At 40.5% G+C, this 24,572-nt stretch overlaps 1 protein-coding gene across 1 annotated transcript in view; it reads right to left on the bottom strand.

Annotated features, from left to right (window-relative positions):
• The window catches only part of trpm3 (transient receptor potential cation channel, subfamily M, member 3), a 149,068-nt gene extending 135,944 nt beyond the window's left edge, over nucleotides 1–13,124 (bottom strand). Inside the window, exon 1 of the mRNA XM_053610758.1 lies at nucleotides 12,881–13,124. Coding sequence (XP_053466733.1) covers nucleotides 12,881–12,997 — 117 coding nt within the window. The 5' untranslated portion in view covers nucleotides 12,998–13,124. The remainder of the gene's footprint in view (nucleotides 1–12,880) is intronic.
• Between the last annotated feature and the right edge of the window lie 11,448 nt (nucleotides 13,125–24,572).

Below are 24,572 nucleotides of genomic sequence, written 5' to 3' on the forward strand. Positions count from 1 at the left end.
CGCTTTCTTATCGAATTAGCCACACTGCATTCCCTCGTTCTTTTACGAGTCCTACATTGGGCCGGGCCGAGTGGCGGGATGTTGTTCATGCTAGTTAGATGTACTTTTTGGGGAATATTTGGGCATCATAGTCAGGAATATATTTGTGGACTAAAAAGGACAGAGGGACACTGGGAAGTTTGTTCAAATCTCAGAGAACTCCAATGCACCAGTAAAGGCTTGCTGTGGTAGGGTTTATGTAACCCAGTAGCAACCAACAAGCCACTGATATCACTCAAGGGTTGTCTGTTTTTGTTTCTCGTTGGTGTACATTGACCTTTTTAAAAATTCAACATGGCTAAATTTATAGTGCCAAACGAATACAAAATTTTCACTGATGTCTGACACGGATCTGTGTGGGAGTACAACCGTTAATGAAGCCTTGCAGGGTAACTAAATAAACCAGGCTGTCTACGAGGACAGCCTGAACATTTCTTTGGCGATGGAGCTCAAGGATACAGTTGGTCCCGGCTCCATTGGCAAAGTAAAGGTGAAGTACAAAGGGGCTAAAGATCACAATAATCGCAGTGGAAACAACAAAATCACCCATCCTTTCTTCAGCAATGGTGAGCCTAGTGTTTAAGAGTTTCCAGCTTGGCGCATTTTGGCAGGGGGATGATGTGAACATGAAAATCCGATAAGGCTGAGGTCTTGCATATGTTCAAACAAACAAAAAAAAAAAAATCAGACCTGTGCATCAATTGTGACTTGTGCATCAAGGCCCATGATGTAAACCCAGCCTAAGAAACCAAATAGTAGTAGCAGCCCACAGTACACTTTCTACATTACATGACTGTATTTGTTTAAAATGTGTTCTAATATTGTAATAAAATGAAACTTTTTTTTTTTTACTGCATACCAACTAAATGTTACATGTAGACTAAATGTTGATCTAAATTGGAGGACGCTTCGAGCTGCACATGCTACTCCTGAGATTCCCGTGATCCTGACCCTTTTGGCGCTCCGGACCTGCCAGATCCATTCTGATCCATCTCTATTTCTCTTTACATGGAAACCACTCACTGCTGCTGAGGATGGCCCCATATGGACTGCCTAAAGATACACTTAGAAACCACTGACTGCAACTGATATGAACATTTTTGTTGGAGACTCAAGTCTTCATCAGTGAACAGTTGATAACAGCAAATTAGACTTCATGTGAAAACTACCTGTCCAGGGCGTCCCCTGCTTTGTGCTTCATGCCCCCTGGGATAGGCTCCAGGTTCCTCGTAACCAAGTACGGATAAGCAGTACAGAAAATTGATGGATACACTATACTGAATTTCCTGGTTACACAATTGCACTTTTTGACTCTATAGTACACGGTTATAGAAGGGAATTATATATAATAGCACTATCTGGTGTCACCCAGATGAGGACGGGTTCCCTTTAGAGTCTAGTTCCTCTCAAGGTTTCTTCCTCATATCGTATCAGGGAGTTTTACCTTGCCACCATTATGGATACATTTATACGTTTAAAATTTATATCTGGAATTTATATATTTCTATAAAGCTGCATCTGTAAAGCGCTATACAATAAAAATTGAACTGAATTGAATTAATTTGCATTAAAACTGAAACACAATATTGAAAGACTTTAAATTCAAGTGCGGTCATTAAAGTTTCCAAGCTGCCATGTTTAGCAATATTGCGCAGCTAGCTTGTTTACTGCTATTTAATGCTATACAATCAAGCTTACATAGAGATCACTTTCCAGACAACTTCCTGATCCTAAACCATCTTGGGGGGGAGGGGGTGGGGGGTTTGCTTGTTTTTTTAAAGTCTCAGATGACTAAATAGTTCCTGAATTAATAGTTCTTACACTTATTATATAAGTGTTATATATATATATAAGTATATATATATATATATATATATATATATATATATATATATATATATATATATATATATACTTATATATATATAATATATATATACTTATATATATATATTATATATATATAAGTGCACTTATATATATATATATATATATATATATATATATATATATATATATATATATATATATATATATAAAATGAAGAATGCACTAATGAATAGTATTGTGTATCTATTATAACAAATCATCTGGAGTTGGGATTATGGTTCCTTCCCCCATTTTTAGAAGGGATAATGGGAATTTGCAGCGATTAATAATGGTGATTTGGTCTGTTGTGTCAAAAGCTGTTACTCTTTGAAAGAAAAGAAACTGTGCCTTTCTCTTTGCAGCATGGAATTATAAAACGCTATAAAATGGCATCCCGATCTTAAGCTCCATAATGAAGCAATAAACCTTAAACGCACAGAGATGCACAGAAATAGTGTTGAATTACAAGCATTTATTCATGGAAGTGATGCAAATATGTTGTAGCTGAATAGGGCTAATGCTTCTTTCTATACATGTATGTTCAAAGCTCGTGAATAACTCATCAAAAGGCCCAAGTCTTTATTATCCAAACATCACTGATCAAAGACATGAGGCCAGACCATGTCTTCAGAAAGTCTCGCAGGACCATATTACCATATCTTTACTGATGATAGAAGAAAGGAGGAAGCTATTGTGAATTTTCAGTACTAATGAAGTCATTGTTTAATTTGAGATTAAGCTACACAGATTATATTGGGCAATTAAATGCAAATCCACACAAGTAGAACCTAAAATTGCTTTAACGTGACTTAATTCGTCGTGTTATTCTTTTGCTTGCATTTCTAATCAGTGTATTAGCGTAGCATATTAGTTTAACAACGGTTACAATAAAATTATTGCAAAAATAGCTTGAACGTTGGCAATAAAACTAACATTTCAGTTTATTGTTTGTTTAAGCTAATTGAAGCTATCGTCTAGGAATGTTTTACTTATTTCAAGCTTGAAATTGTCATTCTATTTGCAGAGAAGAAGCAAAAGTACATACAATTTTAAGCTTGAAATGAGGAAATATGTCCTTTATTCAAGATATCTTCACTTGCTAACATTGGGGGGGAGGTTTGGGGGGGGGGGGGGGTTTGTGCTTCAATAAAGTCTATTCTGATTCTAATATTGCAGATTCCACTAAAATAATGCTATACTAGTGTAGAATCTACTTCTACCAGCTTAGATGATAGCAATATAGCATTTTCTACTTTTAATAAAACAGCCTCTTGTTTTAATATGATATATTCTTCTGAAAGTGTAGATTCTATATAAAACGTGTACTCGGAATAATAAAAAATAACCTTTTCTAACAGGGAAACTTTTTTGTCTCTAAGTAAATACAAATGTGTACTCTACATCTAGCAATCTTATTCTAGCTTCTACATTCATTTATGCACTATTGCACTCCTAATCATGCTAATTCTACTTCACAGAATGTTCATCCTACCTCTAATAGCATAGCTTTTACATATACTAATGTAGTTCTACTTCTACACTGCAAAAAAAAAAAAAAGATGAAAGCAAGTGAAAATATCTTGAACATAGGCAAATGTATCTAGCATTTCCTATCATAAGATTACAAGATTAATATACACTATAAGATTATTAAATTTATTTTTAGACTTTTTTAAAAAAAAAAAACTCATGTCCCACTTTAGATCATCTTATTCTATTGGCAGATAATTTAGCTGAAATTGGTAAACATGTCTAGAATAGGCTAAATAATTTCAGATATGGTTTATTGTAATCTACATTCAAGTTCTTTCCCCTTGCTGAGATGCAGTTTCTGCATTGTATTAATGTTGTTTATATCTTCTATTAACACACTTGTTATGTTAATTCTACCACTAGCAATCTAACTTATTTCTAACGACGCAGATTTTAATTTTCATAATTGATTTCTTTTTGTAAAAACACAGTGTCTACTTCTAAAATTGTAGCTTTTACTTTAAAAAAAAAAAAATGCAGATTCTACTTTTATTGCCAGAGCCATATAACCCTGCAGTTCTCGCCTGGTTTCCCACTGAAGATAAGCAGGGTTGAGCCTGGCCCTGGATGGGAGACCTCCTGTGGAAAACTAAGGTTGTTGCTGGAAGTGGTATTAGTGAGGCCAGCAGGGGGCGCTCACCCTGTGGGGCCTAATGCCCCAGTATAGTAACAGGGACGCTATACTGTAAAACAGTACGGTCTTTCTGATGAGATGTTAAACTGAGGTCCTGACTCTGTGGTTGTTAAAAATCCTAGGACACCTATTATAAAGAGTAGGGGTGTAACCCCGGTGTCCTGGTGAAATTCCCCCATTGGTCCTTCACTATCATGGCCCCCAAATAATCTCCATCTCTGAACTGGCTACATCACTCTCCTCTCCTCTCCACCAATAGCCGGTGTGTGGTGGGCATTCTGGTGCACTATGGCTGCCGTCGCATCATCCAGGTGGATGCTACACACTGGTGGTGGTTGAGGAGATCTCCCCCATACACTGTAAAGTGCTTAAAAAAGCGCTGTATAAATCTAAGGGGGGAAAAAAGGAAAAATCAATGGTGCATCTTCCTCTTGATATTGACGAGTTATCTTTTATCAATGCAATTCTTTGAGGATTCTTGGAACAGTATCAGTAAATTTATATAAATGCAAAAATACAATACATTTATTGTTCTTTTTAAAGATCAATATCTTTCTGATGCAGATATATATTTTTTAAAATATTTTGTAATAAAAGTGCAACTAACATTCACCACCTGGCACTAAATCATAAACCCGCTAGACTCATTCAGTGGTAGTCATTTGACTGTCGACGAGTTATGAGCTACACGATTAAAGTTCGCAATGTTTTTGTTCTTTGTTTTCTCTCAGCACAGATTCTGGATGAAAAATTGCACCGATGTCCCAACTGTACTTCACTTTAAGTGCAAGTACTTGCTTTAAGTATTTAAGTAGTTCCTGGAAGAGGTATTTTTACTTCTAGATTGTCTCTGATGTTACTGCAGTCTTCTTTAGTGCCTCATTTTAAAGTCTATAAATTATTCATGTTTATAAACCTTGTTTTATGGGATGCCCTGTACAATAAACAGCAAAACTTCAAAACTATATAAAAAAATATGTATGAAAACAATATTTTAAACCAGAGATCCTTGCTACCTGATCAGTGTTAGCAACTGTGTTGAGTCCCCCCACATCCTGTTTCTTATGATTGGGCTTGTTTTGTTGATGATGATGTGTTTCGTTCCCACTAACTTGTTCTCTCGTAACTACCCATCAAACCATGAAGGCTTCTTGTAAGACTCACATTCCAGGGTAGCTGACCGCTCACAGATTCTAACAGGTGGCTCGTATTGCTCTTATTGTCAGGGGAGAGAACACAGCCGTCCTTCCCACCAGAAAGCAAGGCCAATTATGCACTCTTGGACTCCTGGCCATGGGTAGCTATGGCATCATTGGGATTTGACTATCAACAGTAGGGTGAATGCTTTCACTGTTGTGCTACTTGGGAATTTATCTTGTTAACCTGTGTATATACTCCTTTCATGTCTGTAGGCGTGTTTCATACAAAATACTTGAAGGCTTTTTTCAGGGAGAACACGCAGGGCAGTTATTTGTGCAATCATTCCAATTTGAAGTGTTGGAAACCAATTGCTCCAAATGGCCTTTCTTGTTTTTGACAGAAACGACCGATGGATACTTTGATCCAGACATTCTTTGCCAGGTAATCGCTCTAATGGAAAAAGATGGCCGGCAAAGGGGTTGAGTTTACCTATAAATTTATGTCACTTTTAGTAAAAGAAAATTGTAACTAAGCTCGTTAGGCTAATTAAACGTTCTCCTTTGTAGCTACACATTAAACATTTGCTGGTCCCTTTTTAAATAGATTGCTTAATTTTATGCAAACTTTGAGCCAGGTCGCTAATGCTAGCCAAGCTTTGGTTGCTGAAAATTATTTGAGGCCAATCATGCTCTTGTTCACATGCCAATATGCATTATATGAACACTTTGTCACTGACGCCCTGCCGCGCACTTCGAGTCTGTAAAGAGAGGTTGCATGTACATCTCACTGCCTCTGGAGAATTATTGACTTTTATGTCGTTAAACATCACAGTCAATCAAGAGAAAGTCATTCACAAAGACATTTTCTATAATGTATAGCCATAGTGCCGCTAGTGCACATTTCCAGTGACGCACACAATAAAGCTTCACCAATAGATCCAACTACTAAGAATTGTCATTAATAATAATAATAATAATAATAATAATAATAATAATATGTATTTGGTTCATTTTATAAGGTTTATTCATATGACTACAGTGGCTTGCAGGTATTCCCCACCCGTGAACCTTTCCACCTTTTGTAGTTTTACAACGTGGAATTGAAATGGACTTCATTTGGATTATATGCCGTGAATCTGTTCAAATAATGTTGACTTGGGATGAAGTCAGAGAAGCAACCAAGAAGCCAACAGAAACGCTTAACCCGATTCAACCACCACCACGCTTTACTATGGGAGTAGTGTGCTCAGGTTGATGAGCAGTGCATATACCAAATATATAGCTTTGGGCTTGCTCAGTTAGACCAGGGGTGTCCTCAAAGGACCGGCGTGGGTGGCGGTTTTCATTCCAGCCAAGCAGGAGCCACACCTGATTCCACCTGTTTAAATCAATTGATCTGCGCTTTCAGTGGACTATCAGGTGTGGCTCCTGCTTGGTTGGAATGAAAACCTGCACCCACACTGGCACTTTGCAGATAAGACTAGACGCTCCTGAATTAGACTGTACAGGAGACTGGGGGGAAAAGTGACAAAACATCCAAGAGAGAACCTTGGTTAAATTAGTAACTGCATCTGTGTGTCAAAATACAAAGCAAAAGGCGACAACTAGTATATAATTCAGGAACTCAGTGTGTGTGTTTGTGTGTGTGTGTGTGTGTGTGTGTGTGTGTGTGTGTCTTTCCATATTTTACTCATCATCATCACGTCTCAGAAAGAAACAGAAAGAAGATTGTCACTACAGGGATGATGCTGTCAGATCGGGGGAAGGGGCTGATGTTTTAGCATTTCAAGACATTTTCATCAGCTCTTCATTTGGTTTGAGAGCTAATTGATAATTTAAATAAACGAGGATCCACCCGACAGCAGTCTTAATTATTCATCAGGAAATATGGCGAAGTTAAACAGCACTCTGCTAAATGCAAAACGAACATCTGCAGAGATGAACAAACGCTTTGGAGAAAGTGACTGTCAAATCCAATCATCTCTAGAGCGATTTCTATTCTATTAGCTAGGGCTTACAACGAATAAGTATGAACTAAAGTGCATTTACACTGTACACTATAGGCACAGAGAGAGAGAGAGAGAGAGAGCGAGAGAGAGAGAGCGAGAGAGAGAGAGATAAGTGGGTTATTGTGTATGTGTTCTGTCCTCTTTCTTGCTTTCAAGTCAAACCACATGAGTCTTTACCCAACACACGTACAAATTAAGTACTAAAGCAAACATGTCCCCAAGTTTCCCTGATGTAAATAACTGCAGGAAAAAATGCTACATTGTTTCTGAAAGTTTGGATTGCTGCAATAAGCAGGTAAAAATGACATTTTGTTGTTGTTGTTTATCCAATATGACAGCTCGCCTTAATGGTTTTTTCATTTCTACCACATCTTCGGAAAATATCTATGTTTAAATCTAAAAATCAAAAGTGCATAGCATCAAGAGTGAAACAAGTAGCTAATATTTGACATTTTTCACAATAATTTCACATTTTTAAGGACGTCCAGTTCATTTACTTCTCTGTTTGCACTCTCGGCTTTGTTGAGCTATATACTTTGCAGTAAGCTAAGCTACAAGTTAGACTATTCTACAAAAAATGTACGAATGATGCTATATCGTCTGCTAATTACAAATAATACTGAAAAAAAGTTGGCTCATTTCTTTTTTTTCTCCACAATGGCTCCAGTGATTCCATATTAAACATCCCAATTGTATTGAATTAACAGACGGATATGCTTCCAGACAAACAACATGATATACGTTACTTGATGGATTAAGTGGCGTTGGATTAAGTCGTTACTATAGAAATAATGTGTTAGAACAAGTGCATTAATATGAACCTGTTACTCATATCCACACTATAGTTAGAGCTGCTGTCATGATGAAAATGAATCAACATTCGAGATTTCAACAGTGCCGTGGTATACATATTATTATTATTTAAGTGAAGCAAATCAACTTTGTTGATATAATAATGAAACGGCTTACGAGCTACATGGTTTATAAAAGTAAAATGCTTCCACCGATCAACTAAAACCCGCTGGCCATGTAATGGAGTTGAAGAATCTACCAATTCACACTCCTTTTATGTGTCCCGATTGGTCAAGTGCTTTTCCAATTTTCTGAAGACTTTAAATTAGGCTGTTTAGAATGACAATAAAGCAGGTTTAAGTGCTTCTCTCTCTTTCCCTTCCCCCGTTTTCTCTCTGTCTATCGGGCTGCTCTCTTGCTGTCTGTTAAATGCACTTTTACTCTTTATTTCCTCCAAATACATACACTATATGAGCCAAGAACCCTAATCTATTTATCCATCCATTATCCATCCATCTATCCATCTACCAGCTAAACCACACATCCATTCACCAACACATCCAATCACCAACCCACCCATCCATATATCCATCCATCCATCCACACACACATCCAACCGCCAACCAACTCATCCATCGATCACATCCATCCACCAACCCACCCATCCATCCATCCATCCATCCATTCACCCACACATTCAACAGCCAACAAACTCATCCATCGATCACATCCATCCACCAACCCACCCATCCATCCATCCATCCATCCACCCACACATCCAACCACCAACCCACCTATCCATCCATCCATCCACCCACACATTCAACAGCCAACAAACTCATCCATCCATCACATCCATCCACCAACCCACCCATCCATCCATCCATCCACCCACACATCCAACCACCAGCCAACTCTTCCATCCACACATCCAACCACTAACTAACTTATCCATCCATCCATCCATCCATCCATCCATCCACCAACCCACCCATCTGTCCATCCACCAACCCACTCATCCATCCACACATCCATCCACCCACCCACACATCCAACCGCCAACCAACTCTTCCATCCACACATCCATCCACCAACCCACCCATCCATCCACCCATCCACACATCCAACCACCAACTAACTCATCCATCCCTCCATCCATCCACCAACCCACCCATCCATCCATCCACCAACCAACTCATCCATCTATCCATCCATCCACCAACCCACTCATCCATCCATCCACCCACCCACACATCCAACCGCCAACCTACTCTTCCATCCACACATCCAACCACCAACTATCTCATCCATCCATCCATCCACCAACCCACCCATCCATCCAGCCACCAGCCCACTCATCCATCCATCAACCCACTCATCCATCCACACATCCATCCACCAACCCACCCATCCATCCATCACATCCACCCATCCATCCATCCACACATTCATCCACCAACCCACCCATCCATTCCACCCATACATCCATTCAGCCACCAGCCCACTCATCCATCCAGCCACCAGCCCACTCATCCATTCCACCCATACATCCATTCAGCCACCAGCCCACTCATCCATCCACCCACCAACCCACCCATCCATCCACCTGTACATCCATCCAACAACCCACCCATCCATCCACCTGCACATCCATCCACCCACCCACACATCCATCCAGCAACCCACCCATCCACCCACCCACACATCCATCCAATAACCCACCCACCCATCCATCCATCCACCTACACATCCATCCAACAACCCACCCATCCATCCCTCCACCCACACATCTATCAAACAACTTCAACTTTCTGATGCTATCACATTCTTTCCCTCTCACGATGACTTTCTCTCTTACATTCCCACTCTCTTTTTTTTTCCTCCCCATCGGTCCTGGCACCATCCAGGTATGCGCTTGTATCTCATTCGTCTTAATTATCGCTGAAGTGACAGACTTATCTAACCCAAGGCTATTTGGGATAACGCTACTGCAATAACACACCTCTCACGCTGTCAGTTATATCATAGATGATGCAAAGCTTCATGTATACTGGTGTAACACACACACACACACACACACACACACACACACACACACACACACATACATACATATCTATCAGCAAAACACACCAGTAAAAAAGCTGTCTGGGGTTTTGATGCTAAAAGTGTGAGATTTCAGATAAAACAGTATACAGAAGATTGATCATTGATCCAAGTGTTGAGGTCACACTTTTTATCTTGCTGTCATATGTAGTCAATTAGATGCTTCCCTCCCAAGCCCAGGATCCACTGGATCCAGATGTCAATGCAGAACTCTAGATCCAAGGCGATAAATTTGAGATGTGGTATTTGAGACAGGTGTGTTGAAAAGCATCGCAAGTTAAGAGTATTTGCTCTTGTATGCAGACCCTATAAGCACAGCTGATTTATTGCAAATGATGCTCCATTAATAATGGAGGATGCGTAAATTAGATTAGACTGTGCTTTGATGGTCACCTCCACCAAGGTCTTTAACTCTAATTTCATCACTTGTATCTTCATTATTGTTTAATTATCAGCTGGAGGTGTGAGGGTTCACATCGCAAATGTTGCATAAGTGGGCCTGAAACTAGAGGGCCACCCTACAGGGGTGGGTTCCTTGGGTTTGGTCCTACAGGGGTTGGTTCCTTGAGCAAGGCCCCTAGCCTCCAACCCTAAGAGTACCCCACAGAGTAACCCTGCACTATGACCCAGTATGTTTTTATATGTGTGAAAGGCTGTCAGGGTAAAGGGGGGGGGGGGGGATTGCATTTACACTTTTGGGGAAAAGGGTTCCTCAAGCGTTCTTTGGATAGGTAAGGGTTTAAATCTTCCTAAAGTGTTTCTACTCTCTGATAGGGAAATACTCTGTCCTAAGGTTCTACATAAAACCTGACATGGTTTCTCCAGAGAGACAAACCAAAGAATGGTTAGGTTTAGAGTACTACATTAAGCGTTTTCCACCCCTAACACTGTAACTATACATTGGCCAATAAAGCTTCTATAATGGAAGCTTCTATAACTGGTCACATGATCAATTTTTTTTTCCTGCACCATGACTGATCACATGACCGACACGCATTATAGGTTACAGGGTTACACAACTGTTACTGAAGAACTGATAACAGTTCTTCAGTAGCTTTCAAATGACACCGGCCCTGTGCTACTGAGATCTACAGTGACCGAAACGTGGCAGTGGAAACCAGGCATTTTAGCTGACTTTGGAGCTCTATTTCCGGTTAAAATGGCGATTCAGGCACTGCTACATAGCTCATTATGTTTCAGTCAACCATTTTCCCCAGGTCAGAGACTTTGTTTAATCAATCAAACATCTGGAAAAATGTATAAAGTTATGTTTGTTTGTTTTTTTTAAGATACGGTGAACCTGTATGATAGTTTGCAATATTAAACCTCTATTCACATAAATGTTTTATTTATTTACTTTTATACAGACGAAAATGCGCACTGATTTACCTTGTTTATGATTCAGAAATGAAAAGGAGTCTTTTCAATCATCAATTTTTCTTCATTAGAATTTTGTTCAAAATATTCGGAGACACGTACTGAATCGAAGCGTGAAGCCGGTAGTGAGCAATATAAGCAGTAATAAGCAGTGATGCCTTTATGTAGATGTCATTAATGTATTGTAGTATCATGGCAAATTTTCACGAGAACTCAATGATCAACCCAATTTTCAGAATATTTCGTGAATCTAAAGTGTGTTGAGATCTGTACTGGTGAACTTGAAACACCTCACAATAATAAACAATTTTCATTCACCTTAAAAGGAAAGACACGAATAAAGCCATGATACCCTGATGACTTTCTGTCCTCTTGCACTGGTCTTCAACCACCTAGCAGCCACATTAATGATTCTCTGAAGCCACCCCCCACCCCCCACCCCCCTCCCCATATGCAATCTCCAGAATCATCTTCTCTCGCCTTCTGACGCATGACCTGCATCATGGCTGTTATTTTCAATTTTCTCACACTCATCCCCCAAGGGCGATGACAATCATGTCTCCAGTCAGAAGCAGGAAAAGTAACCACGCTCACGGTCCAGAAACACAAGCAAAACCAGTAGTTCATTTATTTCTGTAAACCTTGAACCCGGAAAATAATTATTCCGTTTCTGGTGATTGTGGTGGGAGTTTTTGTGGTGATGCTGCTGCAGTGTGCAAAGACAAAAATAGGCATGTGTGTAGGAATGCACAGATTGCTTCAGGAAGGTGAGCAAACCTGACAGACCGTAAACACTCCTAATGGACATTTATAATTGAGCACATATGATTATTATTCAATTATGAGGAAACTGTGCTGCCAATATGAATACACGCTTCCTTCCACCTGCTCTCTCTGCCTTCGCCTGGACATTTCTCACTCTGATGAGAGAAACCCAGTTTCCTCTCCTATCCGTGCATTAGGGGGCATTCTGGCAGACCTCAGAGACGCTGATTTACTTTTAGCACGCTCGAAAGAAGAAAAAAAAAAAATCTAGAGCACCACGAGTGAGAAAGCCTTTCTCTCTTCTCTACAGTCTGATTTATCTCAAAGTTTTGTTGCACTCACTGAGAGACACTTAGCCCCAGATAATCACAAGAACATCATAGGAGAAGGTTTTAGAGTACAAAAATGAAACCCAAACTGGTTATTTAAAAGCTGTTGTTGATGCAGAAGCTTAATATTCAGCAATAAACAGCCACTTAAGAGTCTTCGGGTCCTGTGAGAAGCATGGGACAACTTTCCAAAGAGTATGAAATGGTGTCAATAAACTCTAAGCATAATAATGACTATAAATCAACCAATTAACAGCCTCCGTTTCCCGCCATCAAGCTTGCGCATACCTTCAGCAGGCGTACAGAAGGCAGGAAGGCGGCGTGACACAGTTTTCGGATGGTCCAGTTGAGCGGGCGCGGAGCATCCAGCTGGCCGTTCCCGGCATCCGGAAAAGGGCCCCACATCGCTCCGGCCAAATCCTGATAATCCCGCTCGGCTCAGGGAGCATGACCCTCCCTGAATCCGAAGATGGAAAGATCCGTAATGAGAGCGGGATCTTGAAGGAGCGGCGGATCAGGGAGAAGCGATGGATCCCAGAGGAGTGTCTTGACTCCAGAGCCGAATGGAAGCATGCGTGTGTTTTGTTTTGTTTTTTCTTCCAAGAGAACGGACACGAAAGGATACGAGCCAGTAGAGGAAAGCGAGAAAGAGAGAGAGAGAAAGAGAAAGAGGGAAAGGGAGGGAGGAAGTGCGAACAAGAGCGAGGAGAAACAAGAGAGCAGCTGTAATGTAGAGCAGCAGAGCGCTCTTTCCATGGACGGTGTGTGAGAGGAAGGGAAGAGAGACGGAGAAGAGGAGGGAGCGTCAGAGAGTGAGAGAGAGAGAGAGAGAAGAACTGTAAGAGATTATAGTGAAGAAGAAAAGAAAGGGAGATATGACGAATAAAAACTAACAAAGGTACTCCTGTTGTGATTTTTTTTTTTAGATAAAAATAATGCAAAGCATAATCAACTGTTTCACTTATACAGAGCAACGTTTCAACTCCTCCTCCTCTCTCTTTCTCTTTATCTCATCAGAGACCTTTCTCCACCTGCGCGTCTTTGAGGTCACAGATAAAAGGATGAGACCTGCCTGCTTTCACTCCTCTCCCACTCCTCTACTCCCACTCCATCTCTTTATTTCTCCCCAATTCTCTCTCTTCCTGTCGCTCTTTGATCCCCCTCCCTCCATCTGTCTTTGATCTGAGTGTACAGTAGCGTCCAAAAGTCCGAGTCCATCCTCATAATTATCAGTTGCAAACTTTCTAAAGGCATCGAGGGTGATTCCATGATTGGGGGAGACATTTAGCCCTTGTAACACTTAAATATTAAATTTAATTTAGAATGCAAGCTCTATTCAAAAATGACGTAATCATTTTTTTTCATTCATTTTTTTTTTTTACAAGAATTCTTTGTTGACAAGCTGCTTTTTACTCTTAAAATAAGTAACAGTGTTGAAAGTAACAGGACATTAAGGACATTCTAATGTAAATACAATAATTTACTTACAGTCAGAAACTTTCAAAACGACTTCTTCAGATAATATTGCAATAACAATGAGAATAATAAATAAAAAGGAAAAAAATGTAAAATATATATATATATATATATATATATATATATATATATATATATATATATATATATATATATAAATAAACAATAAGACAACTTACATTTCTTCTTCCCATGATCTTCAGAAAATTAAATGATGCAACTTCCTGTTTCTGAATATTGTGTACGGTAATGTGCAATGTTTTCAAATGTTTCTGAAGTGTTTTAATTATTATATTTCAAGGTAAAGTGTATTTATAGTGAGCTGGAACGCAAAAAATCTACATACAGTATCTCACAAAAGTGAATACACCCCTCACATTTTTGTAACTTTTTGATTATATCTTTTCATGTGACAACACTGAGGAAATGACACTTTGCTACAATGTAAAGTAGTGAGTGTACAGCTTGTGTAACCGTGTAAATTTGCTGTCCCCTCAAAATACCTCAACACACAGCCATTAATGTCTAAACCGCTGGCAACAAAAGTGAGTACACCCCTAAGTGAAAATGTCCAGATTGGGACCAAAGTGTCAATATTTTGTGTGGCCACCATTATTTTCCAGCACTGCCTTAACCCTCTTGGGCATGGAGTTCACCAGAGCTTCACAGGTTGCCACTGGAGTCCTCTTCCACTCCTCCATGACGACATCACGGAGCTGGATGTTAGAGACATTGTGCTCCTCCACCTTCCGTTTGAGGATGCCCCACAGATGCTCAATAGGGTTTAGTCCATCTCCTTCACCCTCAGCTACTTTAGCAAGGCAGTGGTCATCTTGGAGGTGTGTTTGGGGTCGTTATCATGCTGGAATACTGCCCTGCGGCCCAGTCTCCGAAGGGAGGGGATCATGCTGTGCTTCAGTATGTCTCAGTACATGTTAGCATTCATGGTTCCCTCAATGAACTGTAGCTCCCCAGTGCCGGCAGCACTCATGCAGCCCCAGACCATGACACTCCCACCACCATGCTTGACTGTAGGCAAGACACACTTGTCTTTGTACTCCTCACCTGGTTGCAGCCAAACAGCCTGACACCATCTGAACCAAATAAGTTTATCTTGGTTTCATCAGACCACAGGACATGGTTCCAGTAATCCATGTCCTTAGTCTGCTTGTCTTCAGTAAACTGTTTGTGGGCTTTCTTGTGCATCATCTATAGAAGAGGCTTCCTTCTGGGACGACAGCCATGCAGACCAATTTGATGCAGTGTGCGGTGTATTGTCTGAGCACTGACAGGCTGACCCCCCACCCCTTCAACCTCTGCAGCAATGCTGGCTGCACTCATACGTCTATTTCCCAAAGACAACCTCTGGATATGACGCTGAGCACGTGCACTCAACTTCTTTGGTCGACCATGGCGAGGCCTGTTCTGAGTGGAACCTGTCCTGTTAAACCGCTGTATGGTCTTGGCCACCGTGCTGCAGCTCAGTGTCAGGGTCTTGACAATTTTCTTATAGCCGAGGCCATCTTTATGTAGAGCAACAATTCTTTTTTTCAGATCCTCAGAGAGTTCTTTGCCATGAGGTGCCATGTTGAACTTCCAGTGACCAGTATGAGGGAGTGTGAGAGCGATGACACTAAATTTATCACACCTGCTCCCCATTCACACCTGAGACCTTGTAACACTAACAAGTCACATGACACCGGGGAGGGAAAATGGTTAATTGGACCCAATTTGGACATTTTCACTTAGGGGTGTACTCACTTTTGTTGCCAGCGGTTTAGACATTAATGGCTGTGTGTTGAGTTATTTTGAGGGGACAGCAAATTTACACTGTTACACAAGCTGTACACTCACTACTTTACATTGTAGCAAAGTGTCATTTCTTCAGTGTTGTCACATGAAAAGATATAATCAAATATTTACAAAAATGTGAGGGGTGCACTCACTTTTGTGAGATACTGTAGGTTGCTGTGATGGACATGTTACCCGTATTTAAAAATGTCTTTGATCTTTACTATACGTATTTGTAAATGTAATATCAGTGGGACGCAAATGGCGCCTGAAACGCGAAATCGACCTCAACCTCAACAGCGAGTGACATCTCGTTATAAATGTCAAGTTAAACATTCCCTATCGGTTGTTTTTTTTTTTTTTTTTTTTAACATACCAATTAATAAACACAGTTTAGCTTTCTGTTTCTCTCTGTAAGATCATTAAGACAGGGCGCGTCAGCTGGCGGAGCAAAGAATTACAGCGGAACGAATTACAGCACTCGGAAAAATACGGTAGTAGAGACAATGGGCGTGTGTGTGGGCGGGTAGGACGAGTCTTTAGTTAGTTATAAATGAACCGTCGCAGCTTTTGTCCAACAAAAACAGGACGTTTAAAGATGCAGTTCAAACTAAAGTGTCTCATCCGTTTCGAGTCCATGTCGCTAGTCAGAAGCCGTAGCATGAAGCGCTAGCGTGCAAAAATAAACCCAAACACATCGGACTGATCAGTCTTATTGACAGACATGAGCTAGTAATTATCGGTTAAGCATTAAAAGGTGAATGTTGGCACCGTTCGGTCATGTTAGGTGATTAACAAGACTGTTATAAGCAAGCAAGGCGCTTCCAAACTTGGGCCTTCAGAGATGTCGTTTCCTTTGTTTCCTTCCAAATCCTTTAAGTCGAATTGTGTACGTACCGCAATTCCTTGATGACGCGAACGCTCATCTAAATAACTCGTTCTTATTAATAGCAACAACGAGTCCACACGATACAGTATAAGTGTTATAGTTGCGGGAAAAATAAACACTGACTTATGGCGGTACAACAGCAGAGCTAATGGTGTGTGAACATGCGATTCGTACTGATTTAAACTGTCGCACCGTGAGGCATTTCTCAAACAGCTAAAACGGTCTCAGTGTTAGATAATGTATTCCAACTGACTAAAGTTTCGTTTACGGTGCGCTCGGACTTTCGGACCCTACTGTATCTTTTCCACCTCCTCTCGTTCCTCTCCACCTACGCTCACGCTCACGCTCACACACACACACACACACACACACACACACACACAGTTCACCCTCTCCAAACATATGCTGCATTGCTGTTTTCTGAGAATAAGGGCCAGCAGATGGGGAGCCGAGAAACAAACGCCGGCCTCCACCTGTTCAATATTGCACCGTAGGCAGCGATTCCCCACAGCCATGACTGGTTTCACAAACACACTGTACTTTGTATTCTCTCTTTTCTGAAGTGCGCCAGGAGAAACGATCCCTCAGGTGCCCAGAAGCAGCATGAAGTAATAAGGACAGTGAGAGAAGCTGAAATAGAGACGCTCAGAGTGTGTACGACGGAGGAGAGGGAGCGGGGGAAGGAAAGCGAATTGAGCTCAAGTGTAAGATAAGTGTGCACTCTTTTCCGTGGCAAGGTGGAATTCAGTGTGAAATAATTACACGGGACGTTGGGCAGAGTGACAGACTGCAGCTGGGAGGTGTGTATTATAGTGTTGGACAGCCTGAGGGACACTGAATAAGATCATTAAACCACCTAATGGCATGCCGTGGTTCTGAGTGATGGATCATACAACTGCTCTCGTTCTCACTGTTGAATCTTGCTGTTAAAACAGTGTGTGTGTGTGTGTGTCTGCAAAAAAAAACGGTAGTTTCCCAGCAAATCCCTGAGCAGAAATCAAATGACTGAATGAAAATATTATGAAATTTTATGAAATTATGAAATTTTATGACTTTATTAGGCTTTCATGTCAGTTTAAAGAACCACCTACGCTATTAGTTAAAAAAAATTAGGACGGACTACATTGAATATCAATTTTTATTGCGTTCAAGACATTTTATATCCTAATTATTATTAAACTCAACGTGTTCTTAGGCAATCTGTATTCACAAACCGCACTGCCGTAGACGGATGAGGGTTTCTCGATGGGAAGACAAATAGAATCGAGTATAGAGTAAAATAATTATGCACGCACCCGCGGGGAACGCAGTTCGACTCAATTTATTCGTTTTATTTGCATCGGGCTTTTAGAATTAGACAGCATGGAAAAGCAGCTTTACAGAGATACCGGATGTAGATTTAGATCTCTGATGAGCAAGCCAGAGGCAACAGCGCAGAAATGTCAGCTGGAACGGACTGCTCAATCGAATCCGGTTTGAAAAAAAAAAAAAAACATAAACGCATCTGAAACTAAGGTCGCGTTTAAATGAAATAATACAGTATGTGTCAGCACCAGTGAAAGGGTCTACTTACATTTTACGTCGATCTCGTTCATACAACTGAGCTTTTGAGGGTTAACGGCCCAGCAGTTTGAACTTACGGCCTTCGTAACCACTGAGCCACCACGGCCCTGTCATATTTACCGCCTCGAAACAGCGAGTGTTATAGATTATGTATATTTGCTTTAGATCGATCAACATGCGTATATTAGGATATACGGTGTTAGATTTCCATGTATCTCGGATTGTCTCTTCCAGATCTCCGTCAGCCCTTTCAGCCTATTCTACCCTTATTAACTATTAACTTTTAGTTCTGTGCTGCTATGAGCTAGAAAGTGTGGTTTACCGCAGAGTTCAGGCGCCTGGAGAGTCCGAAGGAACACACACACCGACACATATGAATGCTCACGCAGACATCCCACTTTATTCATGCAGAGCAGAAGTATTTATGCACATCGATAACGGCAGTGCGTGGACGGTTTCTACTGGTGCAGGTGCCAGCCAGATAGACAAAACAAAACACACGGCACACGATGAAAATAAGTCTTTTCAAGACGCAGAAAATACATGTGCCAGCTATAAGAAAGAAAGCTTCTTTAAAGAGGTAATTAAATGAATACATTCATTATAGGCATTTGATAGCAGTTCATAATATAAGAGAATTTCCTTTCATACGGTATAACTCTTTAAAACAGAATTCAAAAGAGTAAAGTACTCGTTTGTTTACTCTTCACGTTGTGAGCTGCCATGTTGCGTTGACAACATATGATTGAGTTAGCAATCCCCGGCTTTCCAGAGTTACCAGTTTGAAACTGAAGACAGCGTTGATACGGAGCCTCGGGCATCTTAACAGAGAAGGCTTTTCCCTTCTGCTGCCTTTGAGCTCATGGTAATCAGCCTCAAAGACACCCCAAGAGCAGCTTGTAAAACTCGCTGCACAAAACCTGTACAAGCAGCGTGCGTACGGAGAATATAACAGACAGCTAGCGCAAATACTGAAGGTATCGAATCACCGCCTTTCCCTGCCTGTACTTCACACACTTGATTCTTCAACGTGAATCTTAATCTGATTAATGACAAAAGCCATGCACGAAGCCATCAACACAGGGTTTGTGACTGACGCCGCTGAAGCGGCGCTCTGTATCATGTATCGATCGGTCGACGTCTGAAGGGATGTGTAAACGTACACGTGATCGTCCGATTGACGTGTGATCAGATTAGATGTTTGGCGTGAATAACTTCATAGTGCGCATAACAGACGGCCTGAGGGAAAAGTATAGCTTTATAGTCCTGAAAATGATTATTGAATAAAACTACAATTCAAAGAGGAATAACATTTTGTGTACAAGTGAAACATGTTAACATTAGCATACACTAAGTTATCACTCAAAAATGCTCCAATAACCTGCTTAAATATGCATTTTTTGCCTCCCTAATAAAACTGAAATATGAATATGGAATGATTGACAGTTGCATAGTTAGTTTTTTGTTTTTTGACATGCTGAAAGCCCCGCCCCCTTTCCCCTCATCTCACATTAGTAATCCTTTCGTCTCGACCCCGATTTTTTCCGCTTGAAGCGTGCAGTGACACGGCGCCCCTGCTTTGTGGTGAAGTCAATGGAGACTGTTTTGAGTTCATTCGTGTGGAATAAAAATCTGTTGACGTATTTGACCAGTAACATCAGAGTGTTGGGAAAAAGTTTGGCCAGAATTTCTTCTTGCAAAATGTAAGAAAAATTTGACACCAATCATCCTGTTCAAAAGTTTACACCCCCCACATGGCTCTTAATGTATCGTGTCGCCTTCTTGAGCATCGGTGAGCGTTTGCACCTTTTGTAATAGTCGTGTACGAGTCCCTCGGTCGTCCTCGGTGTGACAAGATGGATCTCAAAAATCATATAGCCGCTGTCGGAAAGGGCTCAAATGTGCAGAAGATGCTGGAAAAGCAAAGAATGTGCAGGGCCTGGAGGATTTTTCTGAAGAATGTTGGGCAGTTTAACTGCTCAGGACAAACAAGGGACTCATCAGAACTCATCATTATTTATTTTTTTTAGTTATTAATATTTTGCAGATTCTATAAAGCGTGGAACATAATGTAATAAAGATTATATCCGTTTTTTTTTTTTTTTAAATATAACCTAATAATGAAAATGTGATACTGTACATTCAGATTTTTGGAGCAGACGATGTCTGCGTGCAATACTGTATGTTTATGTACATCGCTAAAGCCCTTCGTTTGTCCTTTCTAATGAAGCACCTCTCTGACGGCTCACTCGCTCGGCTCAATAACACCACATCGATCTGTAATTCTGCTTTTCTCTTCTCAGGGCAGGGAGATAATAGAGGAGGAATGAACACTTCTGTGAGGATCAGGAGTCACGTGATGGCAAGAACATGAGAAAGCGAGCACGTCTGCGTAGACATCACAGACATCATCTGATATAACTGTATACAGTGGCTCTGAGAAGTCTACACACCCCTGTTAAAATGGCAGGCGATAGAGATAAACCTTTTCTATCTTTATTGTAAAATTTCAACCGGTTTATTAAAGTGATAAACAGTAAGAATTATTTTAGGGGGGAGAATGAAAAGTATGAAAAATGTATAATAACCTGGTTGCATGAGTGTACACACCCCTTAACTAATACTTAGTTGAAGCACCTTTAGATTTCATCACCGCATTCAATCTTTTCAGGTAAGAGTCAATCAGTTTGACATGTCTTGCTATTCGTCCTTGAAAAAGCATTCTAACTCTGTCAGATTGGCTGGACACGTCCTGTGCACAGCTCTCTTCAGGTCACCCCACAGATCTGTGATTGGATTTAGGTCTGGACTCTGGCTGGGTCATTCCAAAACCTTGAACTTGTTTTGGTGAAGCCGTTCCTTTGTTGATCTGGAGGTTTGCTTCGGGTCGTTGGCATGTTGAAAGGTGAAATTCCTCTTCATTTTAAGCGTTTTAGCAGAAGCCGTAAGGTTTTGCACTGGTATTTGGAGTTATTCATTATTCCCTCCATTCTGATTAAAGCCCCATTTCCTGCTGAAAAAATGCTGCGATGCTGCCATCATCATGCTTCACCATATCTTTTGGTATAAAGGCCAAAAAGTTCAACATAACACATTCTTACACATGGTTTCGGAGATTGTGTGGATCTGAACTCGAAAGAAACTTAATTACTTGAAACTCACTTAATTTCCAGATCTCTTTTGTCTCTCATGAGACATTTACACAAATAAGAACCAATGAGATTAGATTTTGTCTGATTTTTAATGAACGAAATATAGGAAAATGTGAAGTTCAGCCCCGCCCCTAACCCCAACCCCAAACTGTTCATATAAATTAACAGTATAGGGATATAATTATATCAGGGATATAATTATAACAGGGATATAATTATCCCCTAGCAAATGGGATGATTATTGAAAGATGACGAGGCGTGTTTTGAAGGCCATTTTCCTCAGCGGTTTGGTTTCTGGTCTGCTGTTATTTATTTTATTATTTTTTGACCTCGAGATTTCCCTATGAAGCAATCCTCTTGAATATTCTAGCACTTTGTCAGCTCAAGTGTTTGTTAGGTGACATCTTGGATCTCTAAGGGATCGAGTCGACATGATAGTGAATGTCAGAAGCAGAAATGACTTAATCTGATGCAATTGCCTTTTTAAACGAGCCAAAACAACAGAGCATGCTGCCACTAAGTGTAAAATTGAGCAAAAGCCAAAACAAATGGTTTGTCCCACTTTGGTTCTATGCCAAACCCTACAACAGAGGGATTTCTATCTCCTAATAGAACCCCTTTAGGAAGCAAAGAATGCTTAGAACCTGTTTTTATAAGAGTGCACACTTCCCATATCGTATCAATTTAGATTTCATTAGCAGCTTTATCCTGGTCAGGGTCATGGTGAATCAGGAGCCTATCCTGGGAACGGGAAGTCGGAATACACCCTGGATGGAATACATCCAATTTTCATCTCATGACTCAAGAAGCTGCATAGAAAATGGCAGACATGTTCATCCAGACTAAAATAATCCGACGAGCGCTGAGTGTGAAGTAAAACTGTAGGTAATTCAGCCTGTAATTTTCTCAGAGGAGGACGGAGAAAAACACCAACATGGCCAATCTGCATGGTAATAAAGTGAAAGAGGAGCACCTGCAGAATAGGAAATTACCTCAGAACCCCTTGTACATTTAACCCATCCAGATAGGGTTAGAGATAATCCACCACCCACTGTGTTTTCGGAAGGTGCGAAGAAAAAAACGCAGACAACATGCCAAACTCCACACAGACAGTAACCCAAGCTCAGGAGCAAACTGGGGACCCTGGAGGTGTGTATCGCTGTGTATTTTATCCCATTATGTACATTGATATAGTTACATTTAATGCCAAATGTTAAGTCTAAAAATGTAAAGGTTTTACATTCCAGAACAAAACTGACAAATGGAGAACAAACTCAGAACGATGGCCTTTTCCAAGCGGTAATTTGGACTGTGTTACCGTTCATACACAAGGATGAGCCATGTGACCTCGTCTTGTCTCCTCAGGCAAGGAATGATCACGCATCATACCACTCTGTTTAAATTCTTTGACAAAGGTTGCGTTCTGCTTTGCCCGCACGTTAACGTAGACATCTAAAAATGTCATCAACACGCTGGCATGTGCTCGTTCTTTCGGAATATGACCTTTAAGACCTTTCATTTTTTTCTCGTCATTCCACTGACCTTTCTCCGTTTTCTGTCTCTTCCTTGTGCTCCCTCATAGTGCTTTTTTTTTTTTCCACCCCCAAAGTGTGCTGCTTCTTACCAAACGCTAGATGGCAATCATCTAAAACAAATCCTGTCCCCTACACACACACACACACACACACACATACACTCTCACACACCCACACACCTGCAAAGTCTGAAACATGAGATCTTTCAGAATCGCTCAACACTACGCTGAATCCTTCATTACCTCCGAAAATGATGATGATGATGATGATGATGATGGTGGAAAAATGATCTATATACCTAAATCAACCATACTCCAGAAACTGCAGTCTGCAGTCTTTCATTCACCAAAACTAATGATGTGATTGGTTTACGAATGTATTACCTACCAGGTGTAAAATAAGCTGTGTTTAAAGTCCCCCCCCCCCCAGATGTTCTGTGCTAAAGAGTCACTGTTTGGCTCTTGTTCAAAGCTCTTAACTCACAGCTGCTCGGTACTCTGCCTCACTCGTCCTTTATACCATAATTAATGTAAATGCAGGATGCAGTTTAAAATGCCATCTGAACATATCTGAATAAAACCATGTTTGTTCAAATCTCGAGTTAAAAATAGACACATTTCTTTAATACGATCTGTTTTCATGCTGCATTTATGCTTATCACAGATTATTTTACCTGCACATGCTGTCATAAAGCAGCTTTACAGAGTTCCAGATGTAGATTCATTTCTCTAAAGAGCAAGTCAAGGGCGACAGTAAAAAGCAAAAGTGAAACAACACGAGGAAGAAATCTTCCATTTGTGAGATGGAGCGGTGAAACAGTAGTTCGCTAATCTTGGAGTTAAGTGCATATTTCTTGGCACGAAACCAGCTCAAGAATGGAGTAGAAAGTCTAGCACCACTGTCGAGCAGGTTGTAACAACAATATGTCATGAGGAAATTCATGTTTTGGGCTGTATATACACCCAGAAAAGCCAGTGGAATGCCATTCGAGGCCGATATCAAGTACATAAATATGACTCGATTAATCCATTATAAATATCCGTTCAAAGTCTTACAAATAGGAGACATCATCTTAATCTGAAACATATCTTAAAGATCAGGTTTTATTGGTAAAAGTATGATTAATTAACTTAACTTGAGCTGTAAGTGTGGCAGATGAGTGCTTGGTCAGCTTATCCTTCAAACGGTGGGCTTAGGCAAGTGCTTAGGCTTAAACGCTCTGGTCTAGACACTACTGAAAAATCTCATCGCTGATGCTTCTACTCAAGAAAAATCTGGCAACCTTGTGAACTGCACGCAGGTAATATTAATAATGTAAAGGTGTCACCCAGATAATCAATTTATCCAAGTCTGAATACAAGGAACTTTCCAAGCATAAACATTGATGTAACTTTTTAACTTAAGTCGACACCATTCATAATAATAATAATAATAATAATAATAATAATAATAACAACAATAAGAAGAAAAAGGATAGTCCGGTGAGGAGCAAAGGAAGGTACAAGAAGGTACAAATCTACAGTGTCCGAGGGAAGATTATCCCCTGAAGCAATGATGAGTCATGGGCATTAACA

This window comes from Ictalurus furcatus, chromosome 22, assembly GCF_023375685.1.
Source record: "Ictalurus furcatus strain D&B chromosome 22, Billie_1.0, whole genome shotgun sequence".
Classification (NCBI taxonomy): domain Eukaryota; kingdom Metazoa; phylum Chordata; class Actinopteri; order Siluriformes; family Ictaluridae; genus Ictalurus; species Ictalurus furcatus.